Source organism: Bufo gargarizans, chromosome 2 (assembly GCF_014858855.1).
Source record: "Bufo gargarizans isolate SCDJY-AF-19 chromosome 2, ASM1485885v1, whole genome shotgun sequence".
Lineage (NCBI taxonomy): Eukaryota > Metazoa > Chordata > Amphibia > Anura > Bufonidae > Bufo > Bufo gargarizans.
Genome location: NC_058081.1, coordinates 593,198,935 through 593,221,647, shown reverse-complemented (window position 1 = coordinate 593,221,647; position 22,713 = coordinate 593,198,935). Strand labels below are relative to the sequence as shown.

Below are 22,713 nucleotides of genomic sequence, written 5' to 3'. Positions count from 1 at the left end.
TTTCTAGTTAATATTATCCCTCCACCTCGGAAAATTGAATCACGGAAAGATGTGTCTGAGGTAAGAAAGACCAAATAGGAAAACTACATTGTTTTCTAAGGTATTGAACAGTTTTAGTAAAATGATACATTGCTGGATGCCTGCAATCACCACTAGAGGGAGCTTTATGTATACTGTTTATACATTACATTCCTGAAGCAGTATGCAGGAAGCGTCTTCTAGTGTTGGCAGAAGGCCGTCAGAATTTTTTACTATGTCTTTGCATGGAATTTAGAGCTCTGCATGAGAAAAAGAAAGCTTTAACTATTTAAAGATATATTAAAAAATTAGTTAGCAAAAAAAATGTAGAGCCTAAACAAACAAGTTGGATTAACATACAGCAATTTAACACGAGTCTTTCACATACAATTCTAACAGTCTGAAGATCTGTCAGAGCTTTTTGCTGGGATCTCTCTATATTGCAGTTGCCCCTTAGTGCTCTGGCCTTTCTATATTGGAATTCGCTCTTGTAATAATGGCTTCTTCTGGTTTGTCCATACCGCCGGTGTCCATTGTATTGGACTCTTATGCTGTCAGTACATATTGGTGATCTCCAGTGCATAGGCATTGTTATGTTGTCTGATTGCTGCCTTGTTAACGATGGCTTCTTAATATTTTCAGGACATTAAACCTGTCATTGATGGATTGGATTGTATTAAAATCTCACAGGGACTTAGCCTTCAGGACTTTGATCTCATCAGAGTGATTGGTAGAGGAAGCTATGCCAAAGTCCTTTTAGTACGGTTAAAAAAGAACGACCAAACGTACGCCATGAAGGTGGTGAAGAAGGAGCTGGTGCACGACGAAGAGGTTTGTTCAGACAGATAGAATATAATGTCCCTCTTTATGACCAACCAAGAGAATCGTGCTGTCTGCTCTGACACATCCTTGGCCCCTACTCAAGCTTTTCAGTATGGTCAGCAGGTTGCAGAGTCTGTGTGCCGTCTACTCAGAATCTTTGTTTCTCATTCCGTGAAGGCAATGTTTACTTTGCTACCAACTTACACCCTTATCTCTGCATCCAGTTTAACAAAGTGCTTGACAGGATAAGGCCTGTTTCACATCTGCATTTGACAGGAACAGCCTGCCGGATCCCTTGCTGCCGGAATTACGTCCATTAACTATAATAGGGACCGGGAAAGATCCGGCCGCAACCCGGCAAATATGCCGAGAATCGGCAGGACGAAAAACGCCGCGTGCAGAAATATCATGCAAGCCCAACTTCTGTGAATGGCAGCTGGGGTGCCCGCTATTGAGGTATAGCTCCCTCTGTCGGCTCACTGTCCAGACTGGACATCAGATTACATGAGCAGGAGGAAGAGCGACCACACTGCTGTGCAGTAGATCGTTCAGTAGAGTTCACCCCCTACTACAACTTGTAGACTTCATCTGTAGGATATATGAGCTTTGTATGATTAAATACTCAGGCTAAGGTTTGCCCAGTCTGTGGCAGTCTTTATGCACACATTGTCTAGTCGGTAATCATGCTGTGTATAGCATTGTTTTCGGATCCACTCATGTAAAAATATCCTCCAGCAGAGGAACAGCCTGCCAGAGCATGCCGAATGCTGCCAAAACACTGGCAGGCCTTGTTGACTGTAATGGGACCCGGCAGGGATCTGGCTTGTTTCTGGCATCTGTACCAAGATTCGTCCAGAAAACAGCATTTTTTGTCTGGCCGAATCCCGGCACTAATGCCAGAAACAGGCTGGATCCCCGCCAAGTCTCTTTATAGTCAATAGACATTTTAGCGCTAGTGTGAAACTAACCTAAGGGCTCATGCACACAAACTTTTTTTATTTTATTTTTTGTCTGTGTCTGTTCTGTTTTTTGTTTTTTTTTTGGGCGGCCCATATGCTGAACCATTCATTTCAATGGAACCACAAAAAAATTGAAATTATTATATGTCCATTCTGTGTCCGTATATCCACGTGGCTGTTCCGCAGAAATTTAGAACATGTCCTATTATTCTCTGCATTACAGACAAGGATTTGACTGTTTTATATTAGGGGCCGGCTCATCCGTTTCACAAAATGCAGAATGCACGCGGCCGGTATCCATGTTTTGCGGACCGCAAAATATCCAACAGTCATGTGCATGAGCCCTAGGAGAGAATGTATCTATATCTAAATGTGACTGACTGTATTCTGTATATTGTTACTGTCCATTTCATCGCTGTTATATTTTTTTTCTCTAATGTCATTCCTGTTTCCAGGATATTGACTGGGTTCAAACAGAAAAGCACGTCTTTGAACAAGCTTCCAGTAACCCCTTTCTAGTTGGCCTGCAGTCTTGCTTCCAGACACCAAGCCGGTAAGAGAAGATGATGCTTTCTTTATCTCTTTTAACTGTGGAAGACTATTTCTGAGATGAGGAAAATTGAGCTATTTGTCGCGGTTTGTAACTAGAATGGGTTCACTTTTATTAGGGTACATTTTATTGTATATGGGATAAAGTAAAATATTAGCATGACATTTGTTTGGTTCTGTAACGGGCCTATTGCAAACTGTGTCCAGAGCTATTTAAGTCTCTGTGAAAACTTAAGGCACAAGGACTTTCAGCAGGAGTCTATTTAGGAGGTGAATTTGATTCATACACAGTAAGGCTGCATTCACACGTCCGTGGAACACGGTCCGTGTGATACCGGCCTGGCCTGGATGCACTGGTATGTTCTATATCAGTGTATCACTGTACAGCGGCGGCAGTAGGAAGCGCACGGCGTCATAGCAACCAATGACGCTGTGCGCTCCTGCACTCTGAAGAAATCCAGGCCGTTATCACACGGACCGTGTTCCACGGACGTGTGAATGCAGCCTAAGGCATAAACCCCTAGAGGACCGATTTTGCATTTTGTTTTTTCACTCCCTGCCTTCCCAGAACCATAACTTTTTTATTTTTCTGTTCACATTAGCCTTATGAGGGCTTGCTTTTTTTACGGCACAAGCTGTACTTTCTATTGGCACTATTTGATATTGCATATGATGTAGTGGGTAGCTGGAAAAAGATTCCAAAATGTAGTGGAATTTGGAAAAAAATAAATAAAATGAAATTCCACTGCCAGTTTTGGGGATGCAGTAAAATTGACCTGTTACCTTCATTCTCCAGGTCAGTACAATTACAATGATACCACACTTTTATAGATTTTCTTGCGTTTTAATACAAAAAAAAAAGAAAAGAAAAACCTTGAAGAAATATTTTTTTTTTCTTTTCATCGTCATATTCTGGGCCCTATAACTTTTTTCAAGTTATGCGTATAGAGCTGTGTGAGGGCTCATTTTTCACAATCTGTACTTTTTACCGATACCAAGTGTGTGTGACTTTTTGATCACTTTTTATTACATTTTTTGGAGAGGTGAAGAGACAAAAAAAGCTAATTAGCCATTTAGATTCATTTATTTTTTTCCATTACGCCATTCGCCGTATGGGATAAAAATATTTATATTTTAATAGTACGGCCATTTTCACACTTATGGGCAATGCCCATGATTTCTTTTTTTTTATTTATGTATTTTTATTTTATTTCTGGGAAAAGGTGGTGATTTTAACATTTATATATATTTTTTATATTTATATACACTCACCTAAAGAATTATTAGGAACACCTGTTCTATTTCTCATTAATGCGATTATCTAGTCAACCAATCACATGGCAGTTGCTTCAATGCATGTAGGGTTGTGGTCCTGGTCAAGACAATCTCCTGAACTCCAAACTGAATGGGAAAGAAAGGTGATTTAAGCATTGAAGCAACTGCTCAGTTACTGGGATTTTCACACACAACCATTTCTAGGGTTTACAAAGAATGGTGTGAAAAGGGAAAAACATCCAGTATGCGGCAGTCCTGTGGGCGAAAATGCCTTGTTTGATGCTAGAGGTCAGAGGAGAATGGGCCGACTGATTCAAGCTGATAGAAGAGCAACGTTGACTGAAATAACCACTCGTTACAACAGAGGTATGCAGCAAAGCATTTGTGAAGCCACAACACACACAACCTTGAGGCGGATGGGCTACAACAGCAGAAGAACCCACCGGGTACCACTCATCTCCACTGCAAATAGGAAAAAGAGGCTATAATTTGCACGAGCCCACCAAAATTGGACTGTTGAAGACTGGAAAAATGTTGCCTGGTCTGATGAGTCTCGATTTCTGTTGAGACATTCAAATGGTAGAGTCTGAATTTGGGGTAAACAGAATGAGAACATGTATCCATCATGCCTTGTTACCACTGTGCAGGCTGATGGTGTGGGGGATGTTTTCTGGGCACACTTTAGGCCCCTTAGTGCCAATTGGCCATCGTTTAAATGCCACGGGCTACCTGAGCATTGTTTCTGACCATGTCCATCCCTTCATGACCACCATGTACCCATCCTCTGATGGCTACTTCCAGCAGGATAATGCACCATGTCACAAAGCTCGAATCATTTCAAATTGGTTTCTTGAACATGACAATGAGTTTACAGTACTAAAATGGCCCCCACAGTCACCAGATCTCAACCCAATAGAGCATCTTTGGGATGTGGTGGAACGGGAGCTTCGTGCCCTGGATGTGCATCCCTCAAATCTCCATCAACTGCAAGATGCTATCCTATCAATATGGGCCAACATTTCTAAAGAATGCTATCAGCACCTTGTTCAATCAATGCCACGTAGAATTAAGGCAGTTCTGAAGGCAAAAGGGGGTCCAACACCGTATTATAATAATTCTTTAGGTGAGTGTATATATATATATTTTTAACTTTTTTAAGTTGCCCTGGATGACTGACTATAACTGTCAGTAATTAGATTGCCCATTGTGTTCTGTGATGGCTATATAGCAATCATGGAACACACGATTCATATATTGCAAATAACAATCTCTGCCACCTGCTGGCCTATATTGGCATATTCCAGTATTAGCTATTAGAGCCTTCTTGAGGCTTAAAACGAGTTCCTTCGATCTCAGCCGAAGAACACTTTTACGAGCATGGGAATGCAAAGCTGCCGCTTCACTACTCAGATGCCATGGTCACATTTGACCACGGCATCTGAGGGGTTAAATTTGTGCGATCAGTCTTGGGGCTGATTACATACATCCACCCCAGGTCTTAGCTGTTCAAAACAGCAGAAATCCATTGGCTATGGCGCCCGCTGCCATCTTTAAAGTGGTGACTTCCACCATACATGTATGTCGGAGGTCATCAAGTAGTTAGAGGTTCTCAAGAGTAGTGTTGAGTGAACTTGTGTTTTAAGTTCGGCATCTAAAGTAAAGGTTCGGGTTATCTAAGTATCCCGTTGTGGTAGCGGAATCCATAACGGGATACTCTGATAACCCAAACTTTAGATGCCGAACTTAAAACACAAGTTAGCTCAACACTACTCATGAGTTTTGAAATAAAAAGCTGTGGCCAATGAAAGAACAGGGAAAATATTCCCAGGTACAGAATTGGAAGTGCCCGCTGCATCAGGTTTTCATAGTGCGCGCAATCTCTTTTGCCAGCTGCGCTCGGAGGACGGGACACTGAAGGGGAGGGATTGTTTCTACTGCGCAGATGCCAAACACTTGATGTGGAGTCTATGCAGTAGAAAACAGGATGAGAGTGTGATAGATGGATAGATGAATGGATGGATAGATAAAGTCCAAGTATTGTGAGCGGCACTGTGCTATAATGATGACTGGGTGCCTGCGGCTGCGAAAGCGATCCAACATTCAATAAGTAAATAAAAAATTCCACTGCACTCTCAAAAACGTAAATCAAAAGTAGTGTTCTTTAATCATCAAACCGATCATCAAACCGTGACGTTTCAGTCCCGTCACTGGGACTTCTCACTGCTTGATGAGATAGATTTGATAGACCAGAGGCAGTGTTTACAGGGGCACCAGCCAGGCCCATAAATGGCACAGGAAAAAGAATATGATGAATGTTAATGATGATAACTTGAGCATTGACAGAAATACAGTGAGTAACCCAAAAATATATTGCATTGCAGCCAACCCCTTCTACTACTTGCAGACGCTTTAACTTCAAGTATTGGAGTGGGCCTGTGTTATTAGTTCAGCTCCATTTATGACCGGCAGCTGAATTTGCAGTGCGTCAGCGCTGGGTGGTGCTTCTGAGCCCTGTGCATGCTGTACTGTACAGCAGTGTTCACATGGGAAATGGAACAGGGTGGCACTGCTTCCCCTTCTGTCACTCTATTAGCACCCCGCATTGCGATTTGGATGGTGCTGATACATGACATGGAAAGAATGAAAAATGTATTTATTTTTCAATAGGATGATGGGATAAGACTGGCAGTTTTCATCTACTGGGACACACCGAAATCCAATTTGCCTGAACCTTCTCCTGATGGCAGATTTTGGAGCAGGGTGAAGCCGACATCATACATAATAAAGGGAAATTGCCACTATGGACAGCATCTTATAGAGCAGGAGCAGCTGAGCAGACTGATATATAATTTTGTGGGAAAAGATTCAGTACAACTTGTTGTTTATTCATGTAAATCCCTGCAGTTTTAGGCTTAGGAGTCCAGTGGGTGGTCCTGTGTGCGGAGTCATGCAGCGTTGGCTGTCAGTCACTGATGGGGCTTCCCACGTGACCCCTCAGCATAGAAAGAGCAGGGATTAAAATACATTGTTTTACTTAATATTTTACTATTAAATTGTATATGAATCTGCTCATCACCTCCTGCTCTATAACATGCTGCCTACAGATTGTACAGAATTTTTATAAGTTCTCTTTAAATCGTCTGTGGGTTCTGCTATTTACAGTAAGGACAGTATAGACACTTGCTATCTAATTTCAATCCTGTGATGTTAGTATTGTAGCTTATAATGGTTTTAAATGCTTTTTTCTCCTTCTGTACTTAGGTTGTTTTTGGTCATAGAGTATGTAAATGGGGGTGACCTCATGTTTCATATGCAACGACAAAGAAAACTCCCCGAGGAACATGCCAGGTATGTCACTGCTGATATCAGGAGTATTGGGGAATGCAGTCATGGTAAATTGGGCATTTTGGGATGCAGTCAAGCTTTAGGATGGGCTCACATTTCATTTTTGTTTGAGCATAAAAATGAAAATAATGGAGGCTCTTGATTTGGCACATAATGGACCCGAGCAGATCCCACTGACTATAATGGGGTCTGTTTGGTTTATGTTCAGGAGCTGCTTCATTAGTGGAGAAAAAAGCCCTGCATACAGAACTTTTCTCTCCACTATTGTTGACGGAATCTGTGAGGAGGGCCAGAACGGAGTCTCCGACGCAGATGTGAACAAGCTTTTAGCCAAATAACCCAAAGTTATATTTTGGATTGTGTACAGAAAGTGGAATACCCTAGGTAGCCCCTATGAATATAGGGAAGAACATAAGGCCGATGTTAAACAGGTTGACCAGAGGCACGGAACCATTGCCTAAGTGTGCTAAGATATGCTGTACATCTCTACGGCTACTTCTGCTTCTTCACCTTCTTTTAATGAAGGCTTAGGGTACTTTCACACTTGCGTTGTTTGATTCCGGCAGGCAGTTCCGTTGCAAACGCAGGTAATTTTTTCTGACTGACCAGGCATTTTTCGGACTCTTCAGGATCCTGATCAGTCTGAAAAATGCCTGATCAGTCAGAAAAAAGCGTTGCAATATCGGATCCGTTTTTCCGGTGTCATCTGGCAAAACAGATCCGGTATTTATAAAATTTTTAAAGGTCTGTGCATGCGCAGACCGGAATAACGGGTCAGTCAATGCGTCAATTTGAATGCCGTATCAGGCACTTATACATGGAAAAAAATGGCATTCAGGCAAGTGCATGCTGCGGTATTATTTCCGTCCTGAAAAGTCAAAAAGACTGAAGACATCCTGATGCATCCTGAACGGATTGCTCTCCATTCAGAATGCATTAGGATAAAACTGATCAGTTCTTTTCCTATATAGAGCCCCTAGGACAAAACTCTATGCCGGAAAAGAAAAACGCTAGTGTGAAAGTACCCCTACCCTGTTCAGATACTACCAGTACCACACCAGAGTGTTGGTGTGGTAAGTGCTACTGCTAGTACTACACCCCAAATGTACAGTACCTCAAGTGTGCAAATTACAGTATTCATATGATTTCCGAACCAGACATGATTTAAAGGGGTTGTCCGAGCTTTAACTATTAATGACCTATCCTCAGGATAGGTCATCAGTATCAGATCGGCGAGGGTCCGACACCCCTGCACACAGTGGGCATGTGCCTTCTCTCTTCCTGTTCGCTGTTGCCGTCTATGGCAAAGCAGCGGTGAGCAGGAAGGGAGAAGCCCGGACAAAACCTTTAGGCCTCATGCACACGACCGTTGTTTCATTCCGTGTCCGTTGTTCCGTTTTTTGTGATTCTCTGCGGACCCATTAACTTTCAGTGGGTCCGTTGAAAACTCGGCTAATGCACCGTTTGTTATCCGCGTCCGTGGTTTCAGTCCGTCAAAAAAATATAACCTGTCCTATTTTTTTTTCACGGAAAACTGTTCGCGGACCCATTCATGTCAATGGGTCCGTGAAAAAAACGCGGAGGCACACAAGATTGTCATCCGCGTCCATTTTTTTCCTATAATTTGCATGGCAAACTTTACTTAGATTTTTTTTTTTTTTACTTTGCTTCATGTCAAACGGTCACGGAACAACGGAACCCCCTTTTGCGGACCGCAAAAAAATACCGTCGTGTGCATGAGGCCTTAAGAAGCTTAGTTATTACCAGTTGATTTAAATGACTGGTGTTTTTGTTTCCAGGTTTTATGCTGCTGAAATCTGTATTGCCCTAAATTTCCTGCATGAACGAGGGATCATTTACAGAGATCTAAAGCTTGACAATGTTCTTTTGGATGCAGACGGTCACATCAAACTAACTGATTATGGCATGTGTAAGGTGAGAGGGACATGAATGATTTTTATTTAGAATAAGGGACAGTGTGAAACTGGGTTACCTTGGGCCCACCAAAGAAAATAATTCTGAAGGTCTTCCATCAATTTTTACAGTACTTTTGCCCATCTACTTTTAATTACATTCTAATTTATATTGTTAGGCTGAGTTTTCACAGGTCAGCCATGATGAGGTGGCCACGACCCAGCCCGACCACAGCAGCCAGTGGCTGCACAAATTTGTAGATTAATTGAGGTATTTCCTTCAAATTTGTGAACCCATTGATGTCTGCAGGTGGATTGGTTTTCTGCCCGCCCACACTGTGGAAACCCTTCCACATCAGTAATTATTGGTTATGTGCGAGTTGGCTTAGAACTGTTCCTATCAGCAAAAAATGGACTACAAATTTATCTCCAGTAGGGTTGTCTTCTGCTGGATATAGCCCATTTTGTCAAAACTACGATCCTCAGATTATCTTCTGGTGAATGTATTATCATTTTAAACATGTTTATTCCCCATGTTGTCATGGATCCTTTGAGTTAGGAAATATTTTGATTGTAGGCAGTTGTTAAAGTGGTTGTTTATCTTCTGGGAGTCTTTCAGCAGGACCCCCTACCAGCCGCGGCCTGTGGAAGGATGCATTATTACCTACCTCCCCACTGCTGCGTCCTGACTCATTCGCTGCCCCAATGCCGCTGCAGTTTTCTGGTTCCCCTTCTGTCGGCATCCCCTTCTGTTGGATTCTGCTGCAGCCAATGACTGGCCACAGCTGTGATCTTCTCTCCTTGCATGACATGACTAGTTGACATGATCCAAGGGGGCAATCATTGCCTACAGCTGCAGCCGGTCATTGGCTGCAACTGTATCAAATGGGATGTTGACAGTGGAGGACCCAAGCACTGCGGCAGGGGAGAGGGAGCCAGGACCCAACGGTGGGGAACAGGTAAGTATGCTTCCTTCAACCGGTCTGACCATGAGGGGTTGTCTGCTGAAAGACCCCCAGAAGATGAACAACCCTTTTAATGTGTGGCAATGCTGGATTTTCCTAATTGTTGCTGGAAAGTTCGCATATAAAATTGCACCTCTCTTACTGCAGTATTTATGCACTAGACAGTATGTTCATTCTCAGCTTTTTCTGGTTAGGTTTTCTCTGTATGGTGATGACTGCACCAAACGGTACTGTATAACAGATACTAAATGAAGGTGATGGCTAGGGGTGCTAAGATTTATACAAGACCTTTAGCAGCTATACGCAAATTCCCTTACACTTTGGAAATTTTGAAATGGTCAATTCATTACTTTATTATATACTTAACCCAAATAGTTATTTTAATCTTGTACGGAAGTTGGAATAAAGTGTATAAAATGTGTTACAGGAGGGCCTAGGGCCAGGAGACACAACAAGCACTTTCTGTGGAACGCCAAATTACATTGCTCCTGAAATCCTCCGAGGAGAAGAGTATGGTGAGTAATCTCCACTAGTGTGATCTGGAATTCATCTTTAACAATCCCATCTGACCTTATTAATTTCTTGCTGCATGGATAAATAAATCACTATTACTCTGTGGAGAAATTGATCAACCAAATATTCTTTAGGTCATTTTGCAATGTTTTAGTCCCGTCTAATAATCCAACCTCAGCATAGTAACATAATGAAAAAATGACCTTACGGTATTTATAACTTACCTTGTAAAAGCTGTGGTGTGAAACTCGCATTAGAAATCCATACTGCACAATAGCACAGCTTCTAGGATAGAATACCGCTATCCCTGTGATGGCTAACCTCCAGCACTCCAGCTGGGGTAAAACTACAACTCCCAAGATGCACACTCGCCTGGCTGTTCTCAGAACTCCATAGAAATGAATGGAGCATGCTGGGCGTCGTAGTTTCACCACAGCTGGACTGCCGGAGGGTAGATATCACTGCTTTGGCATGAAATGGAACGTGATGCTTTTTTTTTTCCCCCCTCATGAATTCTGTATAATTTACACTGGAAATACATGCATTTTTTTTAACCAAAGCCAAGAACGGATTTGAATGGAACGGCAAATATAAACGGACTTGGACATCTCCTTTCTGCTGGAGCCACTTCCGACTTTAGCTCCGAAACCTGCATCAAAAATTGCATGTGTGTCTTCAGCATTAAACAGGCCAGTTAAAGGGGGTTGTCCAAGATTTTTATCTTGATGGCATAACCTCAGAATAGGTCACCAATATCTGATTGGTGGGGGTCCAATTCCCAGCACCCCTGCCAATCAGCTGTTTGAAGATACTGAGGTACTCTGGTGAGTATTGCAGCTTGGGCCTATTCACTTGAATGGAACGGAGCTTCGCCTAGGCCTGTGATGGCTAACCTCTGGCACTCCAGCTGTGGTAAAACTACAACTCCCAAGATGCATACTTGCTTGGCTGTTCTCAGAACTCCAAAGAAATTAATGGAGGATGCTGGGAGTCGTAGTCTCACCATAACTGGCCTAGGCCATATGACCGATGTACCCAGTGTCACTGGCCTAGGAATAGGCTGTGGTCTCTTCAGACATCTGATTGGCGGGGTAGATGTAAACGACCCCCCTTCCCCGATTGTATAATCAATGGCCTAACCGGAGGATAGGCCATCAATATAAATATCCCGGACAACCTCTTATTGTGTTTTCAGCTCTTGTGACTTGGCACTCATCTTTATTTGACAGGTTTCAGTGTGGACTGGTGGGCACTTGGTGTGTTGATGTTTGAAATGATGGCTGGGAGATCTCCATTCGATATCATTACTGACAATCCAGACTTGAACACTGAAGATTATCTGTTCCAAGGTCTGTAAACGTTAAAAATAATGTCCTTTTTAAAGTGTACTCATCATTTTTTATTTATGTTTTTACATAAATCAGTATTACATGCAAATATATGAAACATTCTGACGTTTCTGTGACTTAGATATAAGTGAATAGAGAACACCCCCAGCTCTCTAGTCATTCTCTGCAGCAGGATGGGTGTCCCCTGTTCTTGGTCAAAAGTGCTAACCTCAGAGATGGGACTTGCATCTCTCAGATATTTGCCATATGCTATGGGTATGCGTGATATTAAATACAGGTCCTTCTAAAAAAATTAGCATATTGTGATAAAGTTCATTATTTTCTGTAATGTACTGATAAACATTAGACTTTCATATATTTTAGATTCATTACACACCAACTGAAGTAGTTCAAGCCTTTTATTGTTTTAATATTGATGATTTTGGCATACAGCTCATGAAAACCCAAAATTCCTATCTAAAAAAATTAGCATATCAGTGAAAAGGTTCTCTAAACGAGCTATTAACCTAATCAATTAACTCTAAACACCTGCAAAAGATTCCTAAGGCTTTTAAAAACTCCCAGCCTGGTTCATTACTCAAAACCGCAATCATGGGTAAGACTGCCGACCTGACTGCTGTCCAGAAGGCCATCATTGACGCCCTCAAGCAAGAGGGTAAGACACAGAAATAAATTTCTGAACCAATAGGCTGTTCCCAGAGTGCTGTATCAAGACACCTCAGTGGGAAGTCTGTGGGAAGGAAAAAGTGTGGCAGAAAACGCTGCACAACGAGAAGAGGTGACCGGACCCTGAGGAAGATTGTGGAGAAGGACCGATTCCAGACCTTGGGGGACCTGCGGAAGCAGTGGACTGAGTCTGGAGTAGAAACATCCAGAGCCACCGTGTACAGGTGTGTGCAGGAAATGGGCTACAGGTGCTGCATTCCCCAGGTCAAGCCACTTTTGAACCAGAAACAGCAGCAGAAGCGCCTGACCTGGGCTACAGAGAAGCAGCACTGGACTGTTGCTCAGTGGTCCAAAGTTTTTTCTTTTTCGGATGAAAGCAAATTTTGCATGTCATTCGGAAATCAAGGTGCCAGAGTCTGGAGGAAGACTGGGGAGAGGGAAATGCCAAAATGCCTGAAGTCCAGTGTCAAGTACCCACAGTCAGTGATGGTCTGGGGTGCCATGTCAGCTGCTGGTGTTGGTCCACTGTGTTTTATCAAGGGCAGGGTCAATGCAGCTAGCTATCAGGAGATTTTGGAGCACTTCATGCTTCCATCTGCTGAAAAGCTTTATGGAGATGAGATTCATTCCACCTCATCACCACGACGGCTACAAGGAGATTGACCCCTGACCTCTGTAGGGGCAGGAACAGAGAGAGGGTTTAAATCCCCCCCTCCCACCACCAGCACCAGTGTTTCCTGTCCCTACAGAGGACAGGGGCAGAGAGAGTCTCCCTGCGGGGAGATGAAGAGAATGTAACTTCCTGACACCTACCGGGTGTTCCCCCTGCCCTCCTGCGGTCCTCGTACTAACGCTGGGCAGGGGTGAAGGAGGGAGGACTCGCTCCATTATAATATGTGAACCTGCTCCCGGGTCGCGTTCTCCCGCCGGGCCTGCTTGGCTATCGCCGGGTGCGCGCCTAAGCGCTTCAGGAAAGCGGCAGACGTCACTTCCGGTGGACGAGGGAAGTGACGTCATTCAGAGGCGTCTCCCATTCAAATTTTCGGCGCCAGCGGTGCCGAATGTCTCAGTGTACCGGCGTACATCGGAGCAGCGTGCAGTCATGTCGACCGAACCCCGCTCCCCTGGAGACCCTTCTGTGCCGCCTGCAGTAAGTTCCCCTGTGGGGAAGCGCTTTTTTCCACCCTGTTACTTGTTCCTAGACACCGTACCAGGTTGCTTGTTCCTCCTCCTCCACTTCTCTGGCTTGGGGCTTCTGACTGTTAATTCCATGTATACCTAGTATGGCTAATGGGGGTTATTCTTCCCAGGTCGCTAAGGAGGCCCAGAAAAAAATCTGAAAACAGTCAAAGTGTGTGTCCTGCCTTAAACGGCTTCCGGACGACTATCGCAAAAAGCTTTGCAAAGACTGCATCTCTAGCGTTATCGCTGAAGAACAGCCTTCCTCCTTTAACGAATTAAGGTCCATGATCCATGAGGAAGTAAGAACCTCCTTATCCCAGATGCCTTCACCCAGGGATGCACCTCCACCAAAAAAACGTAGGGGTCCATCTCCTTCCTTATCAGACCCGGAGATGATACAGGAAGATGCCTCATCATCTAGAGCCTGGGAGGACGAGGGGGCCTCCTCTGATATTGATACTTCGGAATCAGATAGAAGATTCTGCTTTTCATTGGACGAGATGCCAGACCTTCTAAAGGCGGTCCGGGCCACTATGGGGGTCGAAGAAACCCCTAGAGCCCACTCGGTCCAGGATGAGTTGTTTGGGAGACTCAGGGTTAAAAAGACCCGGGTGTTTCCAATAAACGAGAACATACGAGATATGGTGCTTGACGAGTGGTCCAACCCGGAAAAGAGGTTGGGGGTGTCCAGGTCCTTTAAGAACCGGCTATTGCTTGACTCGAGCGAAGCAAAAATTTTCAGTGAAACACCAAAGGTCGACATTCAAGTCGCAAAGGTCAATAAGAAGACTGCCTTGCCCTTTGAAGACACTTCTCAGCTGCGTGATCCCATGGATAGGAAGGCAGATGGCCTCTTAAAAAAATCGTGGGAAGCGGCGATGTTCACTTTAAAAAACAAACATCGCAGCTACCTCAGTGGCAAGATCCATGAGGCTGTGGCTAGAGGAACTGGAATCTCACATCAGAGATAATACTTCCAGGGATGAGATCCTAAGGTCCCTCCCCCTATTGAAATCCGCCACAGCATTTATGGCAGACACCTCAGCTGAGTCTGTCAGATTTGCGGCAAAGGATGCCGGGCTCTCTAATGCGGCCCGCCGTGCCTTGTGGATGAAGAGCTGGTCAGGCGACAACACATCAAAGATGAAACTATGCTCCATCCCGTTCTCGGGGGAATACGTCTTTGGGCCCGTCCTAGACCGTATCCTGGAGAAAGCGGCGGACAAAAAAAAGGGGTTCCCAGAGGAGAGACCATATAAAAGGAGATATCCCTTTCGGGCCCCCACCAGCCAGAATAGACCCTTTAAGGATAAAGGGAAGTCAGGACGCTGGAGTTACCCAAAAGGGGGCAGGGGTAGGAACAACCCCTCCTCCTCCCAGAATAAGCCCTCGGACAAGCAATGACGCCAGAGTTGGGGGGGAGATTGAAGAATTTTCTGACTCCTTGGGAGTCCACTACCCTGAACCCTTGAGTTCGGGACATAATAAAATCCGGGTACCACATCGAACTTTCTTCATCTCCCCCAAACCGCTTCATTGTCACCAACCCAAGTTCCCCCAAACTGCGCAAAAAGATTCTGCAAGGGGTCCAAAGTCTTCTGGCGACGGACGTGATAGTATAAGTCTCGTCAACACAGCAAAGACAAGGGTTCTATTCGAACCTGTTTTTGGTAGAGAAAAAAGAGGGCTCATTCTGCACAATTATAAACTTGAAAGCCCTGAACAAGTTTGTCATTTATCGGAAGTTCAGGATGGAATCCCTGAAGTCCCTGATTCCGTTAATAGGGAGGAACGCCCTGATGTGCTCAGTAGACCTTCAGGACGCCTACTATCACGTCCCAATTCATCCAGAGTCACAAAGGTTCTTGAGGTTCGCCATCCAGGACCACAAGGGAGTAACTCATCACTTCCAGTTTACGGCCCTCCCCTTTGGGATATCATCTGCACCCAGAGTGTTTACGAAGCTGGTAGTCGAGATGGTGGCCTTCCTGAGACACAAAGGTCTGGTGATTATACCGTACCTGGACGATTTCCTCTTAATTGGGAATTCGGAGAACAAACTCAGAACAGACCTACAAACCTTCCTGTCTCTCACTCAAGATCTGGGTTGGTTGGTGAACATGAAAAAATCGAACCTGGTGCCCTCCAGCACTATCCAGTTCTTGGGCGTCATCCTGGATTCCCGAACGCAGCATATCTTCCTTCCACCAGACAAGGTCAAAAACCTTCAATTACAGGTTCGACGTTTCCAGAACAGGAGGTCATGTCCCATAAGGGAAGCTATGAGCCTCCTGGGTCTTCTCTCGTCTTGTATCATGTCCGTCCCATGGAGTCAGGCCCACTTCCGATCTCTCCAAGCATGGATCCTCAGAACTTGGAACAAACAACAGTCCTCCTTGGATCACAAAGTTCTGATTCCCCTAGCGGTGAAGACCACCCTGAATTGGTGGAAAAGCACAAGCAATCTGTCCTTGGGAGTTGCCTGGGAGAAGGTTCCCTACATTCAAGTACTTACGGACGCAAGCGGAAAAGGATGGGGAGCGAAAGTGGGAGATCATTTGTTCCAAGGTTCCTGGATTCCAACAACCCGCTCTCAGTCCTCCAATTTCAGAGAGCTGGAAGCAGTCTGGAAAGCCCTGAAGGCTGCAGAGACCCTTCTGGTGGGTCAGTACGTAAAGATCCTTTCGGACAACACGACGACGGTGGCTTATCTCTCTCACCAGGGAGGCACGAGATCGGAGAAACTGATGTCTATTGCAAGGAAGATCTTCAACTGGGCAGAATCCCATGTGAGTTCCATCTCCGCAATTCACTTAAAAGGAATACTGAACGTAGAAGCAGACTATCTCAGTCGCCAGTTAATAGATCATACCGAGTGGTCCCTGAATCAAGAAGTATTTCAGGTTCTGGCAGAAAGATGGGGCACTCCACAAGTGGATCTGTTCGCCTCCAAGAAGAACGCAAAGGTACCAACGTTCTGTTCGCTAAACCCACGGGACAATCCCTGGGCGCTGGATGCGCTCACGATTCATTGGGACTGGGATCTCAGTTATGCATTCCCACCTTTGCCTCTACTTCCCAGGATAATCCAGAAACTCTACCTAGAAGATATGACACTAATTCTAATTGCTCCCTATTGGCCGAAAAGGAGCTGGTTCTCTTCTTTAAAAAATCTATCAGTAGAGGACCCATGGCCTCTTCCTTCCAGGAGGGACCTGCTTCACCAGGGGCCAATCCTACACCCAGATCCGAGCTTCCTCAAGTTGTCAGCGTGGATCCTGAGGTTGAAGTCCCAAGGGCTCTCAGACCAAGTGATAGCCACCCTAAAAGCGAGTAGGAAGAAGGTTACCTTCTCAATTTACTTAAAGATTTGGAAGAGATTCTGTACCTGGATTGGCAACCCTGCCCCAAATTTAGAGCCGCCCAATTTTCTGAAAATCTTGGACTTCCTCCAGCAGGGGCTTGAATTAGGTCTTAGACCCTCTACCCTGAGGGTACAGGTCTCGGCACTTGCTTGCTTCTTTGATCGAGATCTAGCCAGTCATCGCTGGATCAAAAGATTCATGAGAGCTGCCTCCCGACTACGTCCCTCTCTAAAATCTAGGATCCCCAACTGGGACCTCAATACGGTACTCACTGGCTTGACTCTTGCTCCGTTTGAGCCCCTATCTAGTTGTTCCACCAAACATCCATCGCTTAAGACTGCATTCTTGGTGGCCATCACGTCCGCAAGAAGGCTAGGCGAGATCCAAGCACTATCGATACAGGAACCCTATCTCCGTATCACCGATGACAGAATCAAAAACTATTTTTCTTTGCATCGCCATATTCTGACCCCCATAAGAAGCTAAGTGAGGGCTATTTTTTTTTTTTTTTTTTTTTCTGAGCAATCTGTATTTTTATTGATACGGATTTTTGTAGTGTGTATGACTTTCTTGATTACTTGTTATTAAAAAAAATTGTGGGAGATGAAGCAAACAAAAAACGGCGAATCGGCCATTTTTACTTTTCTTTCCAGTTTGCCGCATGGGATAAATATATTTATATTTTAATAAATTTATTTCAGGGTGATTTAGAATTAGAGCAGTGTTGGCGAACCTATGGCACGGGCACTCAGAGCCCTCTCTGTGGGCACCCGCACCCCGGAAAAAGTATATGGTGTACTAATATACCTTAGACTTTTCTCGCCATTTATCAGCGCAGGGCGCAATATGAACGGCAGAGGCAGCGCATTGGATGTAGGCAGGCTATTATAGCTAAATGATAAAGTACATTGAAGATATACTATATTGGACTGTAGTATTCCGGTTAAATTGCTGCGTTGTCCCTTTGCTATAAATAAGTGGGTTTTGGGTTTCAGTTTGGGCACTCTGCCTCTAAAAGGTTCACCATCACTGCCCTAGAGAACTCGAGTATTAGCATTGGAGTCTATGAGAATTACATTATGTTCCTATAAAGCCCTGCCACAGGCAGGGTCTCCATACAAACTTATGTGCGGCAGCCTCGGATCATTCAGGAGGACTGAGGCTGCTGCACACACCATCCAGCTACCTCGATCTTCGCTATGGGGAGCTGGTGCACGGCCAGGAGCGCGCGTTCTCGGTTTCTGACCTCCCTTGATGCTGTGGTCACATTTGAGCACGGCATCTGAGGGGTTAAATGTATGCGATCAACAATCACATACATTAGACCTGGGTGCCTACTGTTTATATTCACATGAGGCGATCGGGAAGGGGTTAAAGGGTTTGTGCAGGTACACTCTCCGGGTCCAAGTTGGCAGTAGTTGTGGAGAGATGCCACTGCACGCTGCTTGGCTGGGTTTCTCAGACAACCATCCAACATTCGACTGTTGTGCACGGGTTTCTGTTACTTGACATCAGCTGGTAGAATATGCCCGCACAACCCCTGTAAGAGAAAATATGCATTTCCCAAAAGCATGCAGTGAGGTATATCTTGTACTGGGTCAGCATTTGTCAGATTTATTGTGAAAAAAACTGAGGTATAATACTAACAATTAATTATTAATTTGTGTGACCAGTTATCCTAGAAAAACCTATAAGGATTCCAAGGTTCCTGTCTGTGAAAGCTTCCCATGTCTTAAAAGGATTTTTAAGTAAGGTAAGTTTAAAGGCACAGCCAATAAGTAATAGGTTCTGTCTGCTCGCCTGTCTGTTCTTTCCCCAGGATCACACATCACATCTTGCCGCATACGAATCTTATTGTAGTATATTGTCATTTCTACTGACTGTGTTCTTTTTTCAATCTTGACTCAAACCTTGATTTCACCACAATAAGACAGTCCCATGATCCTGCTTCTCATAGCAAAAGACCTGAAAGTCTGTATCTAATGACTCATCGATGTGTGGGATGAAGTAACACAAAGTAATGTGGTTCAGCTATTCTAAGAGTGTTGTCGGTGCCATGTTTAAAGGGAATCTGTCATGAAAATGCAAAATAATCTGCCTGCAGCATGTTATAGAACAGGAGGAGCTGAGCAGATTGTTTTATCGTGTTGTGGGAAAAGATACAATAAAACTTGCATTTCATTAATTTAAATCTCTGCTCATTCTGAGCTTTGAAGTCCAGGCGGCGGTCCTACCAGTGACTGACGGCCTGCCCTCTATGACTGTGTATACAGAGAGCTGTCAATCACTGATAGGACCTCCTCCTGGACTTCAAAGCTCAGAATGAGCAGGGATTTAAATGAATAAATTACAGGTTACACAGAATAATTTCCCACAAACTATATATCAATCTGCTCAGCTCCTCCTGCTCTATAATCTACTGCCTACATGCTAAAATACAATGTTCAATATGACAGGTTCCCTTTAAGGCTAGGGCTACACGGCGACATATCATGCAACAGCAAGTCCTATGACAAAATGGGGTACAGATACACAGCAACATTTGTCACCCAACTTCTTGTTGCGCTTGTTTTTATTTTTTTATAATGATGGTCAATGGTGTCGCAATGCGACACGTGTAGCCCTAGCTGTTGCTTGTGCACATATGCTGAATGGGAAGAAAATCTGGGTCTGCAGTCTGGGGCAGAGTCCTAGAGGTCTCCTCCCCTACACGTTAGATGATCGACTGCATTCCTCTAATGTGTATGATTAGCTTTACACTTAGTTGACATTCCTGGGCAGTGTAGTTCTGACACCATTTTCTTGGTCAAATCATGTGAAACATTTACGTGAGAGAAAAAAAGTTTGGTGATAGATGAAAGAGCATCAACTAGCTTGTTTCCAAAAAGTTTAAAGGGATGTAGCAGATTCAAAAACAAAATGGCAGTTTTTCCCCCAAAAAGAGCGTCACTTTTGTCCATGGCTGACATTGTAATGTGGTAGCAATACCTGATGCAGTTCACTGGCACAGCCTTTTTCTTAAAAACATGATTTTTCTCACTTTTAAAAGGTCTGTGCTGATGATGTGCTCATCAACATGCTGAGGCAGGGGGATTGCCATATCTCCCCTCATCCTTCTGCAGATTGCACTTTAGTGGATGTGTCTGAGCAGTGACAGGCACAGACCACTAACTGAACATCAGAAATGCATTGCTCTGACCTTTTCCTGGTATTTTCTGGCTTATGTCCGATGTCATATATTTCCTTTTTATTTGTAGGATCCCAAAGACAGACTTGGATGCCAGCCTCAGACAGGGTTTGCTGATATTAAGTCACATACCTTTTTTCGCAGCATAGACTGGGATATGGTAAGAGAAAACACTTCATTATTCAGTACAGTATGTGTAGGATTTAAAGGGATTATCCATCATCTATTTTTTTTTAACGGGCTTCACATAATGCAAAATAATACATCATCCCCACTGCTGGTCTGTGCTTCCTGGTCCCTCTTGACATGCAGGAAATAAGTCTCCGAGTAAGGCTACTTTCACACTAGCGTTCGATCGGATCCGTCTGCATTATATTGGCAAAAAATGGCTAAGTGTGAAATTAGCCTGAGCGGATCCGTCCAGACTTTTACATTGAAAGTCAATGGGGGACGGATCCGTTTGAAGATTGAGCCATATTGTGGCATCTTCAAACGGATCCGTCCCCATTGACTTACATTGTAAGTCTGGACGGATCCGCACGGCCAGGCGGACACCCGAACGCTGCAAGCAGCGTTCAGGTGTCCGCCTGCTGAGCGGAGGCTGAACGCCGCCAGACTGATGCAGTCTGAGCGGATCCGCATCCATTCAGACTGCATCAGGGCTGGACGGAAGCGTTCGGGTCCGCTCGTGAGCCCCTTCAAACGGAGCTCACGAGCGGACAGCCGAATGCTAGTGTGAAACTAGCCTAAGGCCGAATGCACACGGCCGTGTTCCGCAGCCAAGAGCGGTCCGTGGTATGCCGGGCTGGATTCCTGTTCAGAGCAGGAGCGCACGGCGTCATTGGTTGCTATGCTGCCGCTGCTGTACAGTAATACACGCGTATAGTGTATTTACACTCGTATAGTGTATTACTGTAGTGCAGCGGCGGCATGAAGCGCACGGCATCATAGCAACCAATGACGCCGTGCGCTCCTGCTCTGAACAGGAATCCAGCCCGGCATACCACGGACCGCTCTTGGCCGTGTGCTTTTGGCCTAAGGCAGTTCACTGCTGCAGCCAGTTATTCACTGTGCAGTCAGTTCTTGTGTGTCAACAGGGAAAGATCTGCACCTGGTTTTGGCTAAAAATCACTGCCCAAAGACTGACGGTGTGAAAAAGGCCTAAGTCTTACAATTAAAATATCATTTGAATAACTGGACTGCCCCGTTACCATTATTCTTTGTCGGCGAGTCGGTTTCATCTAAACGGATTTTTCAGTGAATGCAGGTTTCTTACACAGCGTTTAGATGCGTTCTTGGGAGGAATATTTGAAGTCAGTTTTGCTTGAGTCTTTATTGGTTTACTTTGTGCCAAATGTATCAAATGTCGCACATTGTTAGGTTTAAAGAAACCCTTTTAAAGGCAACCCTTTGCCTAGAAAAATGCTACTCTTCTTTTTTATTTTTTATTTTTTTATTTTTACAGCACCACCTTCAGCTACATGCACACGACCATTGAAATGAATGGGTCCGCATCCTACCTGCAAAAAAATTGGAACGGACACGGAAACAAAATACGTTCGTGTGCATGTAGCCTTCTGAAGTGTGTGTGACTTTTTTTTGCAGCTTTAGGCCCCATGCACACGGCTGTTGTTCACGGCCGTGGAACCGCGGCCTGGATCCCTCCTGAGAGCAGGAGCGCACGGCGTCACTGGTTGCTATGACGCCGTGCGCTCCCTGCTGCCGCCGCAATACAGTAATACACTGGTATGATCTATACCAGTGTATTACTGTACTGTGCCGGCAGCAGGGAGCGCACGGCGTCATAGCAACCAGTGACGCCGTGCGCTCCTGCTCTCAGGAGGGATCCAGGCCGCGGTTCCACGGCCCGCACACGGCCGTGAACAACGGCCGTGTGCATGGGGCCTTAAGTGTCAATACTAAATCTGGGGATACTAATTAACATAGGTAACCACATCCACTTTCATAATTGGAGTGAGTGTTGTAAAAATCCAAAAAGTTGCAAATTGTTGCACAAATAGGCCTCAAAAGTCACAAAACCCAAAAGCAGCTTAAATAGGCTAAATTCCCTCCTTTGTATGACATTCAAACATACTTGGGACAATTACTCGTATTGCAGGAAGAGGGCTTTTTCTAGTCAATGAAAATGTGTTGTGGCAAAAAAAATGGTGCACTTAGCAGTGTGTAATGCCCTCAGTGTCCAGTAGATGGCAGCAGTGGCCTACTGATAAAAATAAATTGCTTACAGAGTTGAGGATTGATCCGGACTGACATTCACTTTCTAACTTGGAAAACAGCCTGGGCTGTTACTCTACATCCTTTCCATGAAACTGATTTATCCTAATGTTTTTATAAAAAAAATCTGCACTTTTTTCAATACATTTCTTAGTTTTTTCCCCCCTGTCTAATTTAGATACTAATTAAGAGAGATATAGATTATTGTTGGCTATGTATGGATTAGTATTAGCTCACCAGAGACATCCTGCTTTGTGCTGACAGATCTGTCTGCAGAGGTGTCTCTGGTGAGCTAATACACACGTCATGTCCTAAATCCAGTGCTTAGATATGAGAGATGTCATTCGGATGGTGGCTTTGGGCAGCTACT

The 22,713-nt window shown here is 44.5% G+C and overlaps 1 protein-coding gene across 3 annotated transcripts in view; it reads left to right on the top strand.

Moving 5' to 3' along the window:
* Positions 1-22,713, top strand: part of PRKCZ (protein kinase C zeta) — a 260,333-nt gene that overhangs the window by 203,372 nt on the left and 34,248 nt on the right. For all 3 annotated transcript variants that reach the window (XM_044281869.1, XM_044281871.1, XM_044281870.1), the window contains 9 exons: positions 8-60; positions 661-849; positions 2,255-2,352; positions 6,885-6,971; positions 8,768-8,903; positions 10,274-10,361; positions 11,589-11,708; positions 18,595-18,674; positions 20,179-20,268. In XM_044281869.1, the coding sequence (XP_044137804.1) occupies positions 8-60; positions 661-849; positions 2,255-2,352; positions 6,885-6,971; positions 8,768-8,903; positions 10,274-10,361; positions 11,589-11,708; positions 18,595-18,674; positions 20,179-20,268 (941 nt within the window). The remainder of the gene's footprint in view (positions 1-7; positions 61-660; positions 850-2,254; positions 2,353-6,884; positions 6,972-8,767; positions 8,904-10,273; positions 10,362-11,588; positions 11,709-18,594; positions 18,675-20,178; positions 20,269-22,713) is intronic.